This window comes from Octodon degus, unplaced genomic scaffold, assembly GCF_000260255.1.
Source record: "Octodon degus isolate 3935 unplaced genomic scaffold, OctDeg1.0 scaffold00024, whole genome shotgun sequence".
Taxonomy (NCBI): Eukaryota; Metazoa; Chordata; class Mammalia; order Rodentia; family Octodontidae; genus Octodon; species Octodon degus.
In genome coordinates, this window is record NW_004524600.1 from 17883993 (window position 1) to 17902972 (window position 18980).

The 18980-nt window shown below is 42.7% G+C and overlaps 1 protein-coding gene across 2 annotated transcripts in view; it reads left to right on the plus strand.

Annotated features, from left to right (window-relative positions):
* The window catches only part of Phactr2 (phosphatase and actin regulator 2), a 134654-nt gene extending 116664 nt beyond the window's left edge, over positions 1 to 17990 (plus strand). For both annotated transcript variants that reach the window (XM_004628551.2, XM_023712233.1), the window contains 2 exons: positions 4563 to 4639; positions 16074 to 17990. In XM_004628551.2, coding sequence (XP_004628608.1) covers positions 4563 to 4639; positions 16074 to 16089 — 93 coding nt within the window. In that variant the 3' untranslated portion in view covers positions 16090 to 17990. The remainder of the gene's footprint in view (positions 1 to 4562; positions 4640 to 16073) is intronic.
* Positions 17991 to 18980: the final 990 nt, after the last annotated feature.

Sequence of the window (18980 nt, forward strand, 5' to 3'; positions counted from 1 at the left end):
TGGCCTATTACACCTGAACCTCAGAAAGGCGGGCAGGGCCAGGTAAATGAGCAAGCATCACTTAGCCAGTTAGAGCTGGGGAGATAGCTCAGCAGCGTAAGTGCCTGCCTGGCAAGGCCAAGGTCCTGAGTTTGATCCTAGATACCAAAAAAAAAAAAAAAAAAAAAAGCCAAAAGCCCCTGTGAGAATTAGGTATGAAACCTGTATCACTCAGTTAATGGTAGCTCTCACCATAGTGCATTTGTGGTCAAGTTTCGGAATCCAAGCTTTGTTCTTTATTGGTAACATTTTCACCATTTATTGAAGCCTCAGCTTCCAGTCTAGTCTATAATTTGCTAGTGAATGTGAACACAATTTGTTTCAGATCATATATGGATTTGCCCAATAGTAGGGCAGGAATTATCTATAAAGCCCTTAAAATATGTCAAGTGCTATCCCCAATTCTAGGGATGTAAGGGTGACTAAAGCATGCTGTCTTTCCAGGAATGCGCTGACTAAATAGGTACTCAGAAGGACTGAGATTTTCATTCTTTATGGGAGATTCTTCAGCGGGTCCGGGGCTCCACGGGCAGCGCAGGGGGGTGTACTCGTCATCCCTGGCACTGAACTGGATGAGTAGTCAAAACTCCCCTCTGCCTTCCATATCAGGATCCTGTCAAGGAAATAAACAAAAGATATCAAAGTGGAAATTCTGCACCGTTCTGACCTTGCCACTCATGCTATTTGAGAAGGTGGTGTAGTCCCCGTTGCCACCAGTTCCCCTCTGCTTCTGGCCAGACAGTCCTGGAGCTGCCTGAGGCTGGTGGAGCGGAGCTGCTGTCACTACTCACCGCTGCCCCATTTTACTTGGGGCACAATCAAAGCCAGAACCTACACAGCTGCACGGCACGCCCTCTGCCCTGAGCTCTAGAGCCTCCGCACTTCACTCTAGGGAGAGACCACTAAGATGCTAAGCTGGCATTAAGGAATGGCCACACGTGTTTCTTTCATTTTGGTTCTTTTCCTTTTGTCTTTCTGGTAAACCAAAAAATAACTGAGTACTGGTGACTCAGTACTGTCTCTAGGGCATTCTGGTTATGTTGCTTCCATCCTCTGGTTTCAGGTTGGTGCCTTTGCATTGGAGGTCCCAGCCCAGCACTGTCGGGGTCCCAGCCTGCCTGTTCTGAATCTTTCAGCAAAATCAATCCTAGTAACACTTATGTGAGGAGTGTCAGGCTCACGCTCTGGTCTCATTTGCAAATAAGAAAGTCAGTATTGCTGTGCCTGTTTTCACTCATACAGAAGATTTAATTCCTCTTTTAAGCCCTCCCAAGAAGAAATAGCTCTTGAATTAAACCTGTGGTCATTCTTCAGTGAATCTTACAAGTGAAGACTGTTTCCTCGTGGCCTGCAGCCACCTCGCTGATGTATTTCCCGAGCGTCACAGCCCCATAATCTCATACGCCATCCTTGCAGCATCGTGTCTCCAGCTGACCCATCACTGCTGATCAGAACCCCGCACGCAGAACGTGGGAATCTGGGGCAGTTATCTGGATGACTTAGGCCTGCCGCTCTTTTTCCTGAAAAATATGCAGGATTTGAAGCCCTGTGTAGGGGCCCATTCTCATCACATAATGCCTCCTTGATAACCTGCAGGCCTCACAGTCAGCCAGCCTTCGTTTTATCTTCTGTAAGATAAAAGTCTTGGCACAGTGTTCAGGTTATCAGCTGTTCTGCAACAAGCCACCCCAAACCTAGGTCCTACAATGTTACAGAGGCAGGGATTTGGGAACAGCTGAGCTCGGCGTTTGTTTCTGATCGCAGACCAGAGAATGCCTTCCAAGGTGGCTTCACACACACGTGTCTTGCCTGCTTGCTCCAGGGTCTGTCTCTACGGCATCTCTGTCCCCAAGGCCTTCTCATGCCCCTGGCATGTCTCTGTGAGGTCTCCTAAGAGTGGTCATATGTTTCGCCACAGCAGCTAGCTTCCAAGAGTCAACAGTTGCCAGGCCAGGAAGGAATTACGCCTTGTCCTGACACAGTGTCACTCTACTATGTCTTATCATTGAAAGCCGTTACAAAACTCAAGGGTAAAAAAAGGCAGAGTCCGGCTCGTGGTGAGGGAAGGGCAAAGTGACACTGCAGATGAGACGACTATGGGATGTGCCCACGAATACCTGGTGGGCTCCCAGGGTCAGGGGAAAGATGAGTGTGTGTATGTGGTCATTGCGGCGCACCCCTGTAATCCCAGCGCTGGAGAGGATGAAACAGGAGGATCACTGTGAGTCCAAGCTGCATAGTGAGACCCTGTACCAAATACATAAAAAAAAAAGATATGCAGCACACAAGTCACAATTGTACTGTTTTGTAAATTCCATGTCGCAATTGGTTCAGATGCTTTCACTGGTTTTTGCCAAACTCTTAGATCAGTTACCAACCTACTGTCTCCAATAAAGACGGCCTTATTTGCACTTCGCTCCTCCAGTGGCAAATTCTTGCACTCCTGTAGATGTGCCATAACCAAAAGTGAAAGGATTCTTAGTCACAGCACAAACCAAAATGCTTTGTTTTTCAAAAGCCTTATAATAGCTGGGCATGGTGGTGCATGCCTGCAATCCCAGCACTGTAGCAGGCTGAGAGGGGAAAATCTTAATTTCTAGCCCAGCCTGGGCAAGGTAGTAATTTAGTCAGATCCATCTCAAAAAAAAAAGTACTGGGATCTGGAATGTAGCGCAGTGTGAAGGCCCTGGGTTCAATCCCAGGAGGCGCACAAACATGAAAAGCATTTTATTGATGACTTGACATTATGCCAAACACTTTTCAATAAACCTTTAATCCAATACTCATAATATTTTGAGAAATTGCTATCCTCATTATCTAGGGGGAATATAGTCAGCTTTCTGTCCCTGCAACAAAATCATCTAATGCAGTTAATGTAAAAAGATGAAGAGTCTGTTTTAGCTGATGGTTCAAGATCAAGTGGCCCCTAACTGCGGACCTCTAGGGGGCCCTCAGGTGGCAATGGAGGTAGTGTGCTGAGCCGCACACCACTTAGTATGAGCCAGAAAAGCAAAGATCAACCCAGGGTCCCCAGCCCCCTTTGGGGACAATGCTCAGTGACCGAAAGGCTAGTAAGACCCCCCCTTCCTAATGCTCCACTGCACCTCCCAATGGAGCCACCCTGGAGGATGAACCTTTGACGCCTGGGTCTTTGGGGAACAGGGATCTAAGCCAGAGCAATGGAAAAGTGGCTGGATTACAGAGTGATGGCTGGTGACAGGAAAGAGCCGCAGAGAGACCTTGGGGCCTTCTTCTGCCTTTGCCCTTCTCTAAAATTCATTGTTTTCCAACCACAAAGTGGGTTTCTTTTTTGTATCTCTCCAGGAAGCACTGTCTAGAATTTACATTGTCATTCCTTGTTTTGGTTGAAGAGTCCATTTTTCAAGAGCTTTTTAAAGCAAAACATTTATAGGAAAAACAAAATAAACACAAGCAAAACATTGAAGCCAAAAGCCACGTGACCTTGCCATTCTTTGTTAACAGTAGCTAAGGTTAATATTTCAATCTGTGTCTCAGCTTTTCATTCTGAATAGCATAAGCATCCCTTTGTACACTGAAATGGCCACAGCACAGCTTATGTGTTCTCTAAATGGTCGTGCATCCTATTTGTTATTTTCTTTGAGTTGCTTCAAGTGCTGGACTGAAGTTTTAAATTGTTTGTCTAAACTTTCAAAATAAAGTGGATAAATAGCAACTGCTTTCCCAGCAGCTCCATGGCAGCTAGTCAAAGCCAGCTTGTGGGCAGTACTAGATGCAGAACTTTCATAAGAACGTGATACCGTTTCTCACAACACCTCTTGCCTTGTGCTTTCTTGTGGTCATAAGTAGGGGACATTCTGTGTGACTCAGACCAGGCCCAAGGGTGGATCTGGCCAAGGCTGTCTTCCTTTTGGACACTTAAAAGAAATCTGTCCTGGTTTATGTTTGGCTGTACATGTTGACTGTCTTCCATACAAAACAACTTAGAATTTTTTTTTCAGGTTTTGAATTATTTATGATACATGGTGAACTGTCTCTTTTTTTTGTATTTTAGGGAAGGGTCTACAGGGTGTTCAGGGTCTCACTACTACATCAAACTGGTAGCAATCGCCTGTGTACAGCCTCCCAAGAGCTGGGATTACAGGCTCATGCCACCACGCCCAGTCTCTGAACTGTCTTGAGAGTGGGGCCCAAGTCTAGACACAGAACTCATTTATGTTCTGTATTTGTTCTGTATTAAGGACATATCCAGAAGATCATGTTTATACAGGAGCTTCAGCGCACCTGTATTTCATGAAAGTCACACAGGCTGGCATAGAATTTTCCACATATGGTATTCAGGTGGTATCAGATTTTGAAGAATTTCTAGTTTCAGATTAGAGGGCCATGATCTGCATGATGTAATATTTATTATACCTTTACCTGATAGATATTAGGAAGCCCTTTCTCTCTTCCAGACATTTGTTAAGACTGTCTGCTTCACTGATGTTGTATAGACTGTGACTTAGATTATAATTCTGACTTATCTATTTTCTCCTGATTAGGCAGCAATAAGGAAAGAACTAAATGAATTTAAAAGCACAGAAATGGAAGTTCACGAAGAGAGTCGACAGTTTACAAGGTAAGTAGTTCAACACTTTGAAAATGCTAAAGATGGTACATTTGGTGTTAGATCTGTTTTATCTCAATTTAATTTTCTTTTCAACATAACACAGCCATCAAATGAACATTTTTGCTTCTCCCACATTCATCCTTGTTTCCTCTTTCTGGTAACCTAGTGGTCAGTGTGGAAGGTTTAAAGATATAACTAGAGAGTGTTGTAAACTTTTAAGCCGTCGGATAAGCCCTGCTGTCTCTTGGAGGGACACTATCGCTAATCATGCTGAACAAGAATTTCTAAAACTAAGTCTTTTATTGTTGTTCAGAGAAGTCTTGAGTCATTTTTTTAGGCCTACATCTTGGCTCTCTTTTTAGCTGTATTTTCTGGGCCAAAAGACAAGTGACAGCATCACTTATTCTGCTTTGCAGCTGACTCTTAGAAGCTCCATGCCCGGAGCAGCTGCTGGTGGCAGCCAGCGTGGGCCCAGTGCCTGGCTTTGGGCTCACAGTAGATGTAACTTAGGATGACAACTGAATTTGTAGAAGATGGATCTTAGAATAGGAATCTGGTTTGTATCAGTGCGGCCGATCACAACTGTGTTAGTCAGCTTGTGTGTTACTGTAACAAACCCTGGGATAACCAACTTACAGAGAGAAACATTGGGGCTCACAGATGTGAAGGTCTTAGGCTGTGGTCAGCCAGATCTGCTGCTTTCAGCCGTGACAAGGGTACTCAACATGACAGTGGGATTGGCAAGACCGCCCACCTCATCCTAGGGAGTAGAGACAAGGGAGACCAGAGTTCCTTCCACGTTGTCTGTCTCCCCACTCTGAGATTTAAAGACCTACCACTAGGTAGTGTCCGCCCTCTCACTGGGCCAGGCTGGTGGCCATCAGGCACACTGAGGATCCAAGCCATACCAGTGATGAGCCTGCTATCTTTCCTTCCTGAACACTTCAGTTTCTCAGGCTACTAAGATCAAAAGGAGGCTGGCCAAATAGCTCAGCAGATTAAAGCACCTGCAAGCAGGCAAAGGGGCTGGGGGTTCGATCCTCCAGTCTGCCGTGCCAGCCCCACCCCTGGGGCGAGCTGAGACAGCAATTGAAACTGGGCATGGTGGCACGTGCCTGTAATCCCAGCACTTGGGAGGCTGTAAACAGGAGAATCACTACAAGTCTGAACTAGTAATGAGACCTTGGGCACCTGATAGACCCTTCCCTAAAATACCAAAAAAAAAAAAAAAAAAAAAGATCAAAAGGGGCCCAAGAGAGCGGCATCACAGGTGTCCTGGTTCTCTCTCTGTCTCTCTCTCACAGGTATATTCCTAAAAATTTGCATAGAAATCAAATCTTTAAAATTTGACTTCATTTAAAAAAATGTTTTCATGAAGAAGACTATGTTCTGACTTTCCAGAAAATAATCCCTAAGCTAGAAACAGGTTCTGTGAGGCAGGTGCACCTCGCAGTGCTCCTGGGCCCGTGTGGCCTCTGGTGGTGGTGTCCTGTGCTGGGGATTTCGTGACCTGGAAAGGAAGCAGCAGCAGGATGTCATTACTTAATAGCAACTCGGGGAATTTGTGTAGACCCTGGTTAAAGGCATGCTCCATAGCTCATCCTTGTGTGAAAGTCCGGTGTGGAGAAGGAACTCTATTTCTCCTGGACATCTTCCTCCTCCCTGTGTACTTTCTTCCTCATCCTGGCTGCTTGTACTTTCATTTTTTTTTTTTAATTTTATTTATTTATTTATTTGTGTGTGTGTGTGTGTGTGTGTGTGTGGCCAGCTCAGCCCACCAGGGGGCGGGGCTGACTGGCATGTGGTGCTGGGGATTGAACTGCGGTCCCTGTACTTTGCTCAACTTGTTCTAAGTAGGTGCTTTAGACCACTGAGCCATCTCACCAGCCCTACTTGTACTTTCAAATAGGGCTCCTCCTTCCTGCGTGTGCAGTTTTCCTCCACAGAGTACCTTCTCCTGTCCTCTGCCGTTGGCAAGCCAGATTCACCTCTCCCTGCCGCTTCTGGGGTGAGGAAAAGAACAGGCTAAAATGTGATGCCTGTGGATGCATTTTTGCAGTAAAGTTCATCATGAAACAGAGGCAGGATATTTATGGTGGCAGGGCACTGGCTGGAGCCTCTGGGTGGCCGGCGAGTGGCCTGTGTCTGAGGGGCTGAGTCTGCGCCCCTGAGCTGCAGCACCGCTTCAGCTCCTGCATAGATTTCCTAGAAATCATCGTGTCTGATCTGATAATGACAAGACTGAATAAACAACAGCAGAAAGTAAGCAAATAGAAACAATTGCTTTTTAGGTATGTCATAATTTATGAAAAGCAAATACAGTGAAAGAGGTTTTGTTCTTGCTCTTTGAAGAAAGACAACAAAATTAAGGAGCAGGGAGAAGACAGGTCCCTTTTTTTAAAAAAATCATTTATTTATTTATTTATTTGGTACAGGGTCACACTACAGAGCTCAGACTCATAGTGATCCTCCTGGCTCAGCCTCCCCAGTGCTGAGATTACAGGCATGCACCACTATGCCCAATTTCAGTGGCTGGCACAGTATGGGGCCTGTGCAGTACACAGTGCCAGGGATCAAACCCTGGTCCTTGCACTTGCCAGGCAGATGCTTAGACCGCCGAGCTATCTCCCCAGCCCCTTTTTTATATATGTCTTTTTTTGTATATGTCTTTTTTATATATAGAAGTATGTATTTCATTTAAGTATTCAGACAATACAAAAGTTTATTAAAATGAACCCCCTTTACTCTTTCCCAACCTAATTTCTACTCTCACAAGTAAACACTGGTAAAAGTGTGTGGCTGATCCTTCTAGAGAGCTTTCTATGTATGTACTAACATGTATGCACGTAGTACTGCATGTGTACGCATGTTTCTGGGCTCTGTCTCACCCAAAGCCTTCCTGCTGGCATCTACCTCACCCACTGGAATGACTTTGCAGCATCCCATCGGAGCCCGGATGTTAGCAGAGCTTCAGCTTTCACTACCAGAGCACCACTGTGCACGTATCCTGGCGTATTGATGCCATTCTTTAAGGTGTTTGCTGGGTCACTAGATAGTTGTGTTACACTTTGAAAGAAAATACTCAATTATTGTCCCAAAGAGCCCTTACTTACTGAGCTGTCACTGACACCCCTCACCCGGCAGCATCTGGGGGTGGGGAGTGGTCAAGAGACTTATATTCTGTAGGATAAACTTTAATAACCTGTTTCACTGGTTTCTGTGAGGTTGGATATCTTATATTACTGACCATTTAGTTTTGTTCTTTGATTTGTGAATTCAAAACTTTTGACCAACTTTGTATTACTGGGGATTGAGTCCAGAGTCATGTGCATGCTAGGCAAGTGCTCTGTTATAGGGCTGCATCTCCAGCCCTTTTGTAAATTTTATTTGAGACTGGGTCTCTCTGTGTTGCTCTCGCTGGCATCAAACTCAAAATCTGCCTGCATCCGCCTCCCAAGTAGCTAGGATTACAAGCATGCACCACCACGCCTTCCTTAACTTGTCTTTTTTATATGGATTAGTGAAATCTCTTTACATATCCTATATATTAGTCCTTCATAACACATGGCATGATATTTAACTTTTTTAAGTGACCTTTTATTTAAATTTTTACATACTGAAATCTATTTTTATTTCATTGTTTTGTATCTTATAGAGAAAAGCACAGATTATAAAATATTAGCTTTTTTAAAAATATATATATATTTGGTACAGGGTCTCATGCAGCTCCAAACTGTAGTGATCCTCCTGTTTTCAGCCTCCGCAGTGCTGGAATTACAGGCCTGCACCACTGCACACTGTCTTGATGGCTAGCTTAGTGCACCCGAGGTGGAGTAGCATGCCATGTGGTGCTGGGAATCGAAGCCCAGCCCCTGCACTGGCCTAAGCAGGCACTTAGTCCACTGAGCTATCTTGCCAGCCCTAAAACTATTAGCTTTTATGTTTGCTTTTTTTTTATGTTTGCTTTTTTACACTTAAAAATTTAATTCATTGAACATTTATTTTTATATATGATTCAAGAGGGTAAACTAACTGGACGTAGTTGCACAAGCCTGTAATCCCAGTACTCCAAAGGTTTAGGTAGAGAACCCTAAATTCAGGCCAACCATATAGTGAGTTCAAGACCAGCCATATAGTGAGTTCAAGACCAGCCTTGTGGGGTCGGGGAGATGGCTCAGTAGCATAAGCGCTTGACTGGCAAACGCAAGGATCTGAGTTCAATCCCCGGTTCTGCAAAAAAAAAAAAAAAAAAAAACAGCCTGGACTATATAGAAAAATTCTATCTCAAAACAGTGTTTAAAATGCTGTGCACAGTGGCACACACCTGTAACCCTAGACTCTGGGAAGCCCACGCAAGAGTGTCACAAGTTCTAAAAGTGGGTGGTTTATCACTTTATGAAGACCCTGTCTCAAAATACTGAAATAAGGAAAAGTGCTTTGCACTGTGGTTCAGTGCAAAGGTTGTGGGTTCAACTCTAAAACTGTACAAATAAATAATTTTTAAAAGAGAGTAAACGAACTTAACCTTTTCTGAGTTAGCAGTCTATTGTCTTAAGGCTGTTTATTTCTTCCTGGATATGATTTTTTCTCACATATACACAAGTCAGTTCCTAGGTTCCTTGTTCACCCATCCCTGCCTGTATTACATGGTTTAGAGACAATTTGCAGTACGCTTTTATAGCTGATAGAATATTTTCCTCTTCAAAATTCAGTTGGCTTTTTTCTGTATTACTTAGAGAAATTTAGAATTGGTTTCTTGTGTTTCATGAAATAATCTGTTGATATTTTCATTGTTTAAGTAAATATTAGTAGGTACAAATAGATAAGCTTTGTGGAGATAACAGCTGATATTAAGGGTAAACTTGAAAAGATTTCCCAAAAAATATTGATTAACATCCTTTAAAATGTTTTTCCAGATAAGGAAAAATTAAATATTCATATAACCAAAATAAATACGCCTTGCTTAAGTACTGTTTAAATCTTGGCAGTAAAGCAGATGTCTATTGCTATTTTTTCCATTGATTTATATGACATCATTAGAGTTGCTTTCCAGCAGGGAAATATTTTTAGCATTAGAGACAAAAAAAATGGTTATGATTTTCAAATTGTTTTCGGTATTTCTTTTAAGAGGAAAAATTTTGGTAAACATTACTGTTTCTAATCAAAATAAGAAAAATATGGTAATGTCTTACATTTAGAAAATTGATCAGGTAAAAAGATAGTGGTGCTGTAGTCCCAACACCCTTGGGAGTTACCAACACCTTATGAATCATTATCGTGAACTCCAGATGCAAGCTAGGTACACAGCAGCTCTTCTTTCTTCTAATTAGTGTGAGATTTTATCTGCTTACACCAAGCAAGCCTCGCCTTCCCAGCCTGAGTCTGAGCTCCCTGTGGATTGGAGGTGGTTAATAAGTGGGTTAAGACAGCTCTGCCCCCTCCACCCACGCACCTCCTTATCCACCCGGTGATAGATCCATGGGCTCTGGAAGGATCCAGGCCCGTCCATGTTCAGCTTCCTTTCTTTCTGTGCGTCTTAGGAGAGGAGCTGAACCGGTGGTTGGGGAGACTTATCCTTTGGGAACCTTTTAGAATTTTTGAACATAAGAATGTTTTACCTAGTCAAAAAGCAAGCAGATTGGGGCCGGGGAGATGGCGCAGTGGAATAAGCACTTCCCTGGCTAGCACAAGGGCCTGAGTTCAATCCCCAGTTCCGCCAAAAAAAAAAAAAAAAAAGCAAGCTTATATAAAGGAAAAACTGAAGAATCCATTCCAATTCCTCATTTTTGTGAGAGAGGAGTCTGTCATGGTGACTTGTCTTCTATATTTTATCCACATTACTACTGTGACAACCCCACTTTTTGTGACCCAGAAAGGCCTCTCTGGTACCTCCATCATGGAACGTATGTCTCATGTGCCTTGGGGATCGCCATGATCTGTTCTTTCATAGAATTGTCCCAGTTTCTTCCAGCAATTCTCCAAATCCCAGTATTCCAACTCCCTGGAAATGGAATGCATTTGAGGGCTTTAGATCGGGATGGGGGTAAGCCTGCCCTCCGCCCCCTGAATCCCTCCTCAAGCCTGTAGGGTCCGAAGCCTGAACCTCAATCCCCAGAGCACCTGCTGCGTGCCTGGCCACATCCTGCATTTCCTCCCTAGATGCCCTTGGCTCAGAACCCAAGGTCTACTTTAACAGCCTGCTCTCTGGACTAATGAGCCAGCCAGCGTAGCCTCAGCGGACACTGCCGTGGCAAGCGAGAGCCGCTTCCCATTCCACAGTAAAGGGAAATCCTAGAATATAAAATGATTCCCTGAGGGCTGGCCAGATAGCTCAGTGGGTTAAAATGCCTGCTTAGGCAGAGCTAGGACCAGGCTTGGATCCCCGGCATGTCGTGTGGCGCTGGGCGCGCCCTTGGGGCCTGATGAGGGGTGATTAAGACTGAGCGTGGTGGCACCGCTGTAATCCCAGCACTTGGGAGGCTGAATACAGGAGGATCACTATGAATCCGAGCTATGTAGTGTGGCCCTGTAGACCCTGACCTAAATACATTTTTTAAAAAAAGAAAGATTTCCTAAATGATAAAGACAAATTGCATGAAACATCAAAGTTCACTTGCAAGCTAAAGTTTTAAATGATTAATAAGTTTAAGAGTAATGTTTTGGATAATTTTTGAATTCCAAGTTTTTTTCAGGTGTTACCGTGTATCAGATTTATAATCAGGGGAAACTTTTTCATTTTTTTTTCTTTTAAAGAGAATTTTTAAAAACAATAAAAATGATACAGAATTTCAAAACAAGATGTGAGGAAATTAACAGTGGTCGTTATACTGCTTTGTTATCTTCAAATAGTTGTTCAAATTATCAGGTACAAGCATGTAAAATTGACCAAACATATAAGCATTAACTGTGCTTTTCAATAAGTCAATAGAAATTAGCAGTACAGTTATTTTAGCTATCGTGTGTGTGTGTGTGTGTGTGTGTGTGTGTGTGTATCCCCCACTTCCTTCTTTCTTTCCTCTCTCCTTTCCCCCATCCCAGTTGTTCTTTAGGAGGAAATATCACTTTAAAAAAATAAACATTTGGTCTGGGAAGATAGCTTAGTGGTTTAAGCACCTGCCTGGCAAGCACAAGGACCTGATTTTGATCCCCTATACTGCATGCCATGCGGGCCACTGAAACTGGGTGTGGTGGTGCATACCTGTGATCCCAGCCCTGGGGAGGCTGAGGCAGGAGAATCACTAGGAGTTTGAGCTAGCAAGACCCTGTACCAAATAAATAGATAAATAAATTTTAAAAAAAAAAATAGTTACAAAAAATAAACCTTTAATTTTTTAAATTGGGCCAGGAATATAGCTTAGTGGCATAAGCACCTGCCTGGCAAAGTCAAGGTCCTGAGTTCAAGCCCAAGTTCCGCCAAAAAAAATTTTTAAAAAGACAATTTTGTAAATAACATTTTCAGAGCATGTATGTACTTGTGTATGTACTTGTATAGCTTATAGATAATTTGCTTGTTATATTAGGGTTTCTATATCACAGACACAAAAATCAATGAATTAAAGCTCTTAGCATGACAATGGGTCTCAGAGGTCACTGGCGTGGTGTCAAGTGGAAACACAAGCGTCCTGAGTGAGTGAGATGTAACAGTGGTGTATTTAAAATTCGATGCCTAGGGGGAAAAAAAGATTAAAAAATAACATCAAAAATTCTTCAATGGTTTATAAAAGGGTTTTCTTTTCTAAATATTCTTAATGTAATGTTGCTGCGCACATACAGTTCTTAAAAGAAATGATCTCTTTCTGCGCCTGCGTGAGGCAGCACCGTACTGTGCAAATTTACAGCTAAAGTGACCGCCTTTCAGCTGCTCCATAAGCGTAGCTAATGAAAGCAGGACGTCATCAGAACTGTCCCTGAATCAAAACGCACTGAGGGGCACCCCAAGGCCCACAGCGCTGTCTCTGCGTCAGCACGGGCGGTCGCAGAACTCCTCTTCACTCCCTGCGCTGCAGGCTTGGCTCAGTGCTGGAGCTGAGGGAGAGCCCCGCACGCAGAGCTCACGGTGCAGTGCGGGTAGAGCAGCGAGCTGCGGTTTAGGAAAGCATCCTTCGATGGATGTAGACCTGTGCGCCCTGCCCTGCCGCAGGAGCGAAGCTCTTAAGGAAAGGGAGAAGGAGGGCTGGGCGGAGCGCGGTGGTGGTGGAGCGCTCGCCTGCCTCGCACGGGCACAGCCCTGGGTTGGTTTGGTCCCCAGTACTGCAAAACAAATAAAATACGATAATAAAACGGGAACTCGATTGTTCAGGATTTCTATGTATATCAAATAGGGAAGTAATGTTTAATATTTGTGGGTAATAAGATTATTATACTATCTTAATGAGTTTATAGAAAGATGAATACAATTTTAAAAACTAAGTTATGGAGGAGCCATCATTAGAGGAATAATTACCCTACCGGAATGTCATCATTTCAAAGTAGCTTCACCCTTATTCATTCTCTCTCTATACCGCTTTTAAAAACAGGAAAATATATGTAACTTCAGATTTGTGTGTTGGGAAAGTTCTGCAGAGTGTAGACCTAAGCTTCAGTGTCATTCGCAAGTGGCACCTCTATGCGTGGCTCTACCAGCTTGAAGCTAAAGCCAAAACTTCCCTTCTGTGGATAAGCAAACTTCTCAGGATGGAAAATGGAGCGGTTTAAAATGAAAGCAAACCACTGAGTAGTAACAAGCTCAAGCTAATCTGCATTTTCAGTTCCTCTAACCAAAACATTTTAGAGGCAGATTGGAAGATAAGATGCTTAACTTAGCAGGCAATAGATAGGAGCACAGTCTCTCCAGATAGTCCTAACTTAACTAGGGGAAAAAAAAAATAACAGGATGCTGAGTGAGGGAGAAAGGGTAGGGTAGATTAAACGGCCAGAAAATGAGTCTGTTGAGAAAGCAAGAGGTATCCTCTGATTAAAAGGACTAGAGGGAGCTTCCAGTCCACTGTTAGGGGAGAAAATAGACATTCTGCCCCCAAAGGAAGTGAGCTGATGCAGAGAGGAAGTGGCTGCTGCTGCACAGGGCCTGCCGCTGGGGGGCTGTGCACGTGCTAAGGGTCTCGGTGACTGCACTAGTGATGCTGTCTTTCTGTCTCAAATGCAAAGCATGAGCCAGATGTGGTAATCCCAGCACTCAAGAGGCTGAGGCAGGATGGTTGCCAGCCTGGGTTTAAAGTCAGGTTTAAAGCCAACCTGGGCTACATGGTAAGTTCAAGGCCACCATCAACTATGTAGTGAGACATTGCCTCAAAAAATAGAAAAAAAGAATAGAAAGAGACAGACAGACAGACAGACAGACAGAGACAGAGACAGAGACAGAGAGACAGAGCTACAGAGACAGGAAAAAAAGAAAGAGATACAGAGAGTCAGTCTGGAGATCATACATCTGCCCAAGATTATGGTCAGGGGTGGAGTTAAGAATTGGACTCAAAGTGGAGCAGCCCTCCATTAACATTCCTAAGTTAACATTATCCCTGATTTGCAAGTTTTGAAAAGCTTGGTATATCTTATTTTTATTTTGACTTCCAAGAAGTCAAATACACAGAAAGAAATAAGAAGTCCCATGTATCCATCAGGCAGCTTCTCCAGTAATTAACTTATGGCAAGTCTTGTTTTATCACTTCTGCTTTTATTCATTTTTTATTGCTTGGATTCTGCTCCACCACTTTTATTCAGACGCACCGGATGGTGCCTGTGTGAGGACATAAACGTGAAGGAGAAGCGTTCTCCGCTGGCTTCTCGGGCTCCAGTCACAGAGTCCCTCCAGCACAAAGACCAGAGGAGGTGATCAATAATGGGTGCAAACCAGAGGCTGTTGGAGCACAGAAGACGGTGCCGCCAATGCCTTCTTGAGAGGTGGAGAAAAAGGACCTCAGAGTGACACTGTAGAAAGTAGACATGGGAAGAAAGACTCACGAGGAGCACAGAAGCACTTTGGGAGCAAATGACTGGAAGATGCAGTTGAACTGTGTGCTGGGCCACATGCTGAAAAGCCAACCTTGAACTCCAAGAAATTTAAATATTATTTAAATGAGGAACAGCATAGTTCTTTTAACAAAGAACTGGAGTCATGGGAGTGGATATTTCATCATAATAATAGTCTGAAGCATGGATTTGATAGGCAGAGCCTGAGGCAAGGAAATCAATCAGGAGATTAGTTTGCCAGGTATGAGGATCAGCTTCTCCATCTCTGGGACAAAACACCCGACACTTGCAACCTAAAGCAGGAGAAGTTTAATTTGGTTCATGGTTTCAGAGAGCTCAGTCCATGGCTGACTGGCATAAAGCAGGAGCATCATGGTGGAAGCTCATGGAACAGTAGCGGTGCTCATGCTTAGTGGCTTAGGAGGACAGACGAGAGAAAGCTTGATGCTCTGAAGGCACACCCCTGGTGACTACCTCTCACATCTGGGTTCAGTCTAACTGTTTAGCTCGGAACATCAATGGACTAACCCACTGATGCCTGTACTGCACCCATGACCAGGTCATCTCTTCAGGAGTCTCTTAATCCAGTCACACTGATAGCTGAGATTGACTAGCACGCTGAGGTAGGTGAGCACTAGGTTACAGAAGACAGGGAAACGTAAGGAAAGTTACATAAATGTGGAATTAACAGAAATATGCTGAAGAGCCAGATGCAATAAGGCTTTATGAAGAAGATGACTTTTGACCGTGATCTTGGTAAGGTAGGAAACAAAGGGAGAGAAGTATAGTTTTAGGGACAGCATGTTCAGAAACACAGGGCTACAAAATGCAGGAATGTTCTAGAATTTGCATGGAGACTATGAAGGCTGCTAGCTAGCGAGCAGTAGACCAGCAAAGTGCTGCCCATAAGAAATGCCACATGATCCAGAGCCAGGCAGTCAGGGCCAGACATGGGAATAAAATGGAGATGAAGGCTGAAAGAGATAAATAAATTGCAAATTTGATGTTTCTAGACTAAAAGTATTTTTAAAAGTATGCTGTTACACAAGCTAAAGTGCACAAGACGACTTTTGCACAGTGGTGGTCATGCTTAGTATGTTCCTGTGGAACATCTGGGTACAACCACCAGCAAGCCGTTGGAAACTTGGATGTAGAAAGTTGATTTGGACTCAGCAGCTGGAACTGATGAGAGGCTAACAGTAATGACATAAGGGCTATTTGGTGTTTTCCTGGCGTAGCTACAGGCTGGGTATCACATCCTTTTGTGAGTAAGAATGAGATGTGAAGCACAGTGGTGTTTTGTCTTGATTGCTCTATAACCTGGAAACTGTAACCAGTATCTTTGAATAAGGATCATCTTTGGTTTCAGCAGAATATTTGTAAGAGTATTCTTGCTGCCTTTCCTTGTGAATGTCCCTTTACCTTATTTAGATCACAAATACAGGGTACACGGACTCACAGTCTCTGTTTCTTATCCCAGGTTTCACCGTCCCTGAAGGAGTGTGGGGCTGTTTGCAAGCACAGATGATCATCTTCAGGGGAGAGAAGCCTTGCTCCCCAAAAAGCTGATATTGCACTGAGACTTGAGTGTGTGTGACTCCGTTTAATTTGTGGTGAAGGACGTGTGTGACTCAGCTTGGTTCGAGAGTCCTCCTCACCTCTACTGCCCAGAGGGAGCCAACGAGGGCAGGGAAGGATGCAGTAACTTGGTGCCCAGAATGTGTGTCGATGGTAAGGGACACTATGGTTACATCAGCTGTTCTTCATAAGGAGTTTAATCAAAGAAGATGAGCAGAAGACAATCACTGGCTCTCCACTATCAGAAAGCCAAAAGTTTTAGCGCCTGTGGGTTGAAGAAACCCTGCTGGGTGCTGGAAAGGGTGAGAGTTGAAAATCAGAGAGAAAGAGATATATTTCATTATGTTAATGAAGAAAGGAGAAAATGGAAACATAAATGTATTTTTGAAGTAGGCATTTGGTAGCTGAGAACTTATTAAGGAGCTTGGAATCTTAAACACCTAATGTGGATTCCTTAAAGACTGAATTTTACAGATACTCTTGTTTTGCCATTACGTTGGTACAATAAAGTACCGTGATTTTAGGTTGTGCCAGTGAAGCCACTTGCCAGAAGCAGACCTAAATATTTTCATGCATCTTTTTCTTAAGTGCAAGAGACTTCTGTTGACTCCTACCAAGCATGCTTCAATGTATCCACATTCTGTTGTATGCTTCAAGTAGCACAGCTATTACACACTCAACATCTTTTATACCCCTTTCCTGGTGTGTCCATTTTCCACAAAGATAACAGCACTAGACAAAAAAAGACAGATGCAATGAGACCCTAAAAACCTGTCATAAGCTTTACGAACAAATCTTTTTTTTTTCCTTTTCCCACCTTGATTATCTCCAAAGTCAAGAAACCATACTTGATCTACAGAATATTGACAATCATGACACCCTTTAAGAATGCCAAGCTACAGTTTAAGTGAGGTACAATCGTGTGCTGCCTGCTGTTCTGAGGGAGAATGCTAAGGACCAGTTATTTTTCAGCACTGCATTTTTAAAAAGTTGAATTGCTGCTATTAAAATAAAGCACATGCATCAGAAAATATACATCCCAAGGCTTAAAAGAACACACAAAAAAAATTCTGCTACGTTGTGTGTGGGAGAAAGCTCATTTTTTATATTAAGAGTCTACAGATTACATCCATAAATACAGTATTTACTTTCAATGCCAGAGATCAGTGAGATGAAAATCACAGTTTTCTGTGAGCCTCCAAGCAGTATTGTTTACAGTGAGAGCCCTGTTACTATATCGCTGAATCCCAGGTTCAGTTTAATGCCTGCTACCCCATATATCTGACTGTGTGTAAATACCGTCTTGCATTTAGTTGTACTTCTCAGTTGTTTCGTGGCCCTTTTTATTAAAAATACATAACAAAAAGGTGAGACCTAAATAGAGTATTTTATTCTTAGACCTCAGAGTAGAATTTCCTAAATTGCATTTGATTTGGAATGTAGAAGACTGTAATTGTTAATTTCAACCCAAAATTAAGCATTTCATCTGTTGGTTAAATTTAGATCCCATTTCTTTTTAAAATCATTTCAAAGTGAATGATTTAACTTAATTTTTTTTTTAATTTGCCCCTCTTGACCTATTATAAAAAGCCAGAATCCTTTTATAAGAAAAGTAACCAGCATTATTGTACCTCTTGCTGCATTCAGCTATGGGCATTAATAAAATAAACTTGCTCTCTGTACTATTGTCATTTTTCTAATAGAGTAAGACATACTTTGCCTTGAATTTTTTTTTTTGCATGCATAAGTGTCTGTCTCTGGCTGATATTTTGTCTGATTTCTGTTGTTATCGTTTGTGGTGTTGGGAGTCAATCTAAGGCCTGGTACGTGCTAGGCAAGTGTTTTCCCACAGAGCTAGAGCCCTGACCTTGTTTTTACAGTGTTTCAATTGAGCCATGTAAATTAACTTCGTTCCCTTTTTTTTTTTTTCAAAATCTTCCTTTTCTTTAGACATTTTAATGTCACTTGGGAGAAATACCAGGAATATAATGTTTCTTTTATTTCTCTATGCTTGTAATCATGGAATTTTTTAAAAATTTATAATCACAGATCTTTCTGTATAATACTAAATGTAAGACATTGTTACCACTTTATCAACTAGGATAGATGTCATAAGAAGTTTCTGTTTGATTGGTAAAAGGGACAGTTTTTCCACAGTGGAGCAACTGATGTAATTTTTAAGTTTGCTACAATAAGATTTCACCTTGTACAAGAATGAAAACCTGATACTTCAATGTATTGCTTTCCTTGCATAATATATTAGATTTATGAACTACCCACACTTTTTCTTCATATTGGTCAGGGTGTTTAGAGAAATTTTTTGTTAGAAGTTTTAAAAAAATATTTTCACTGCTACTAACCTAATCTTTGAATAATCAGCAGCACTATTTATTCCATTAGAATGATCCCTTAAATAAAAGGTATCCAAAAAACTAAAGGATCAGGAGCTAAGACACATTTTACAGAATAAAGCTCTGTTTTTATGGTTAATTTTAAGAAGTAGAAATTGTGCATAATTCCACCAGAAGCTCATCGAGGGCCTTTTGCCCAGCAGCCCTGAGAAGATCAGAGGCCAGACCACCCTCCCTACAGTCCTGGCTCTGCCCTCTCTCGGCGCATCTGCAGCCTACCTAGTGAGCTAGGAAAGTAAATGTGTGTGAGAATTTGTTTTCTTTCATCCATTTATTTTTGTTTTGTTTTTTATGCTGAGGATTGAACCCAGGGGCCAGTGTACCCCAAGTACACACTGCCATTTGTGTCATGGTTGCTGCTGGTGTAACACAAGTCTAGGTTTTTGCTAAAGTCCACC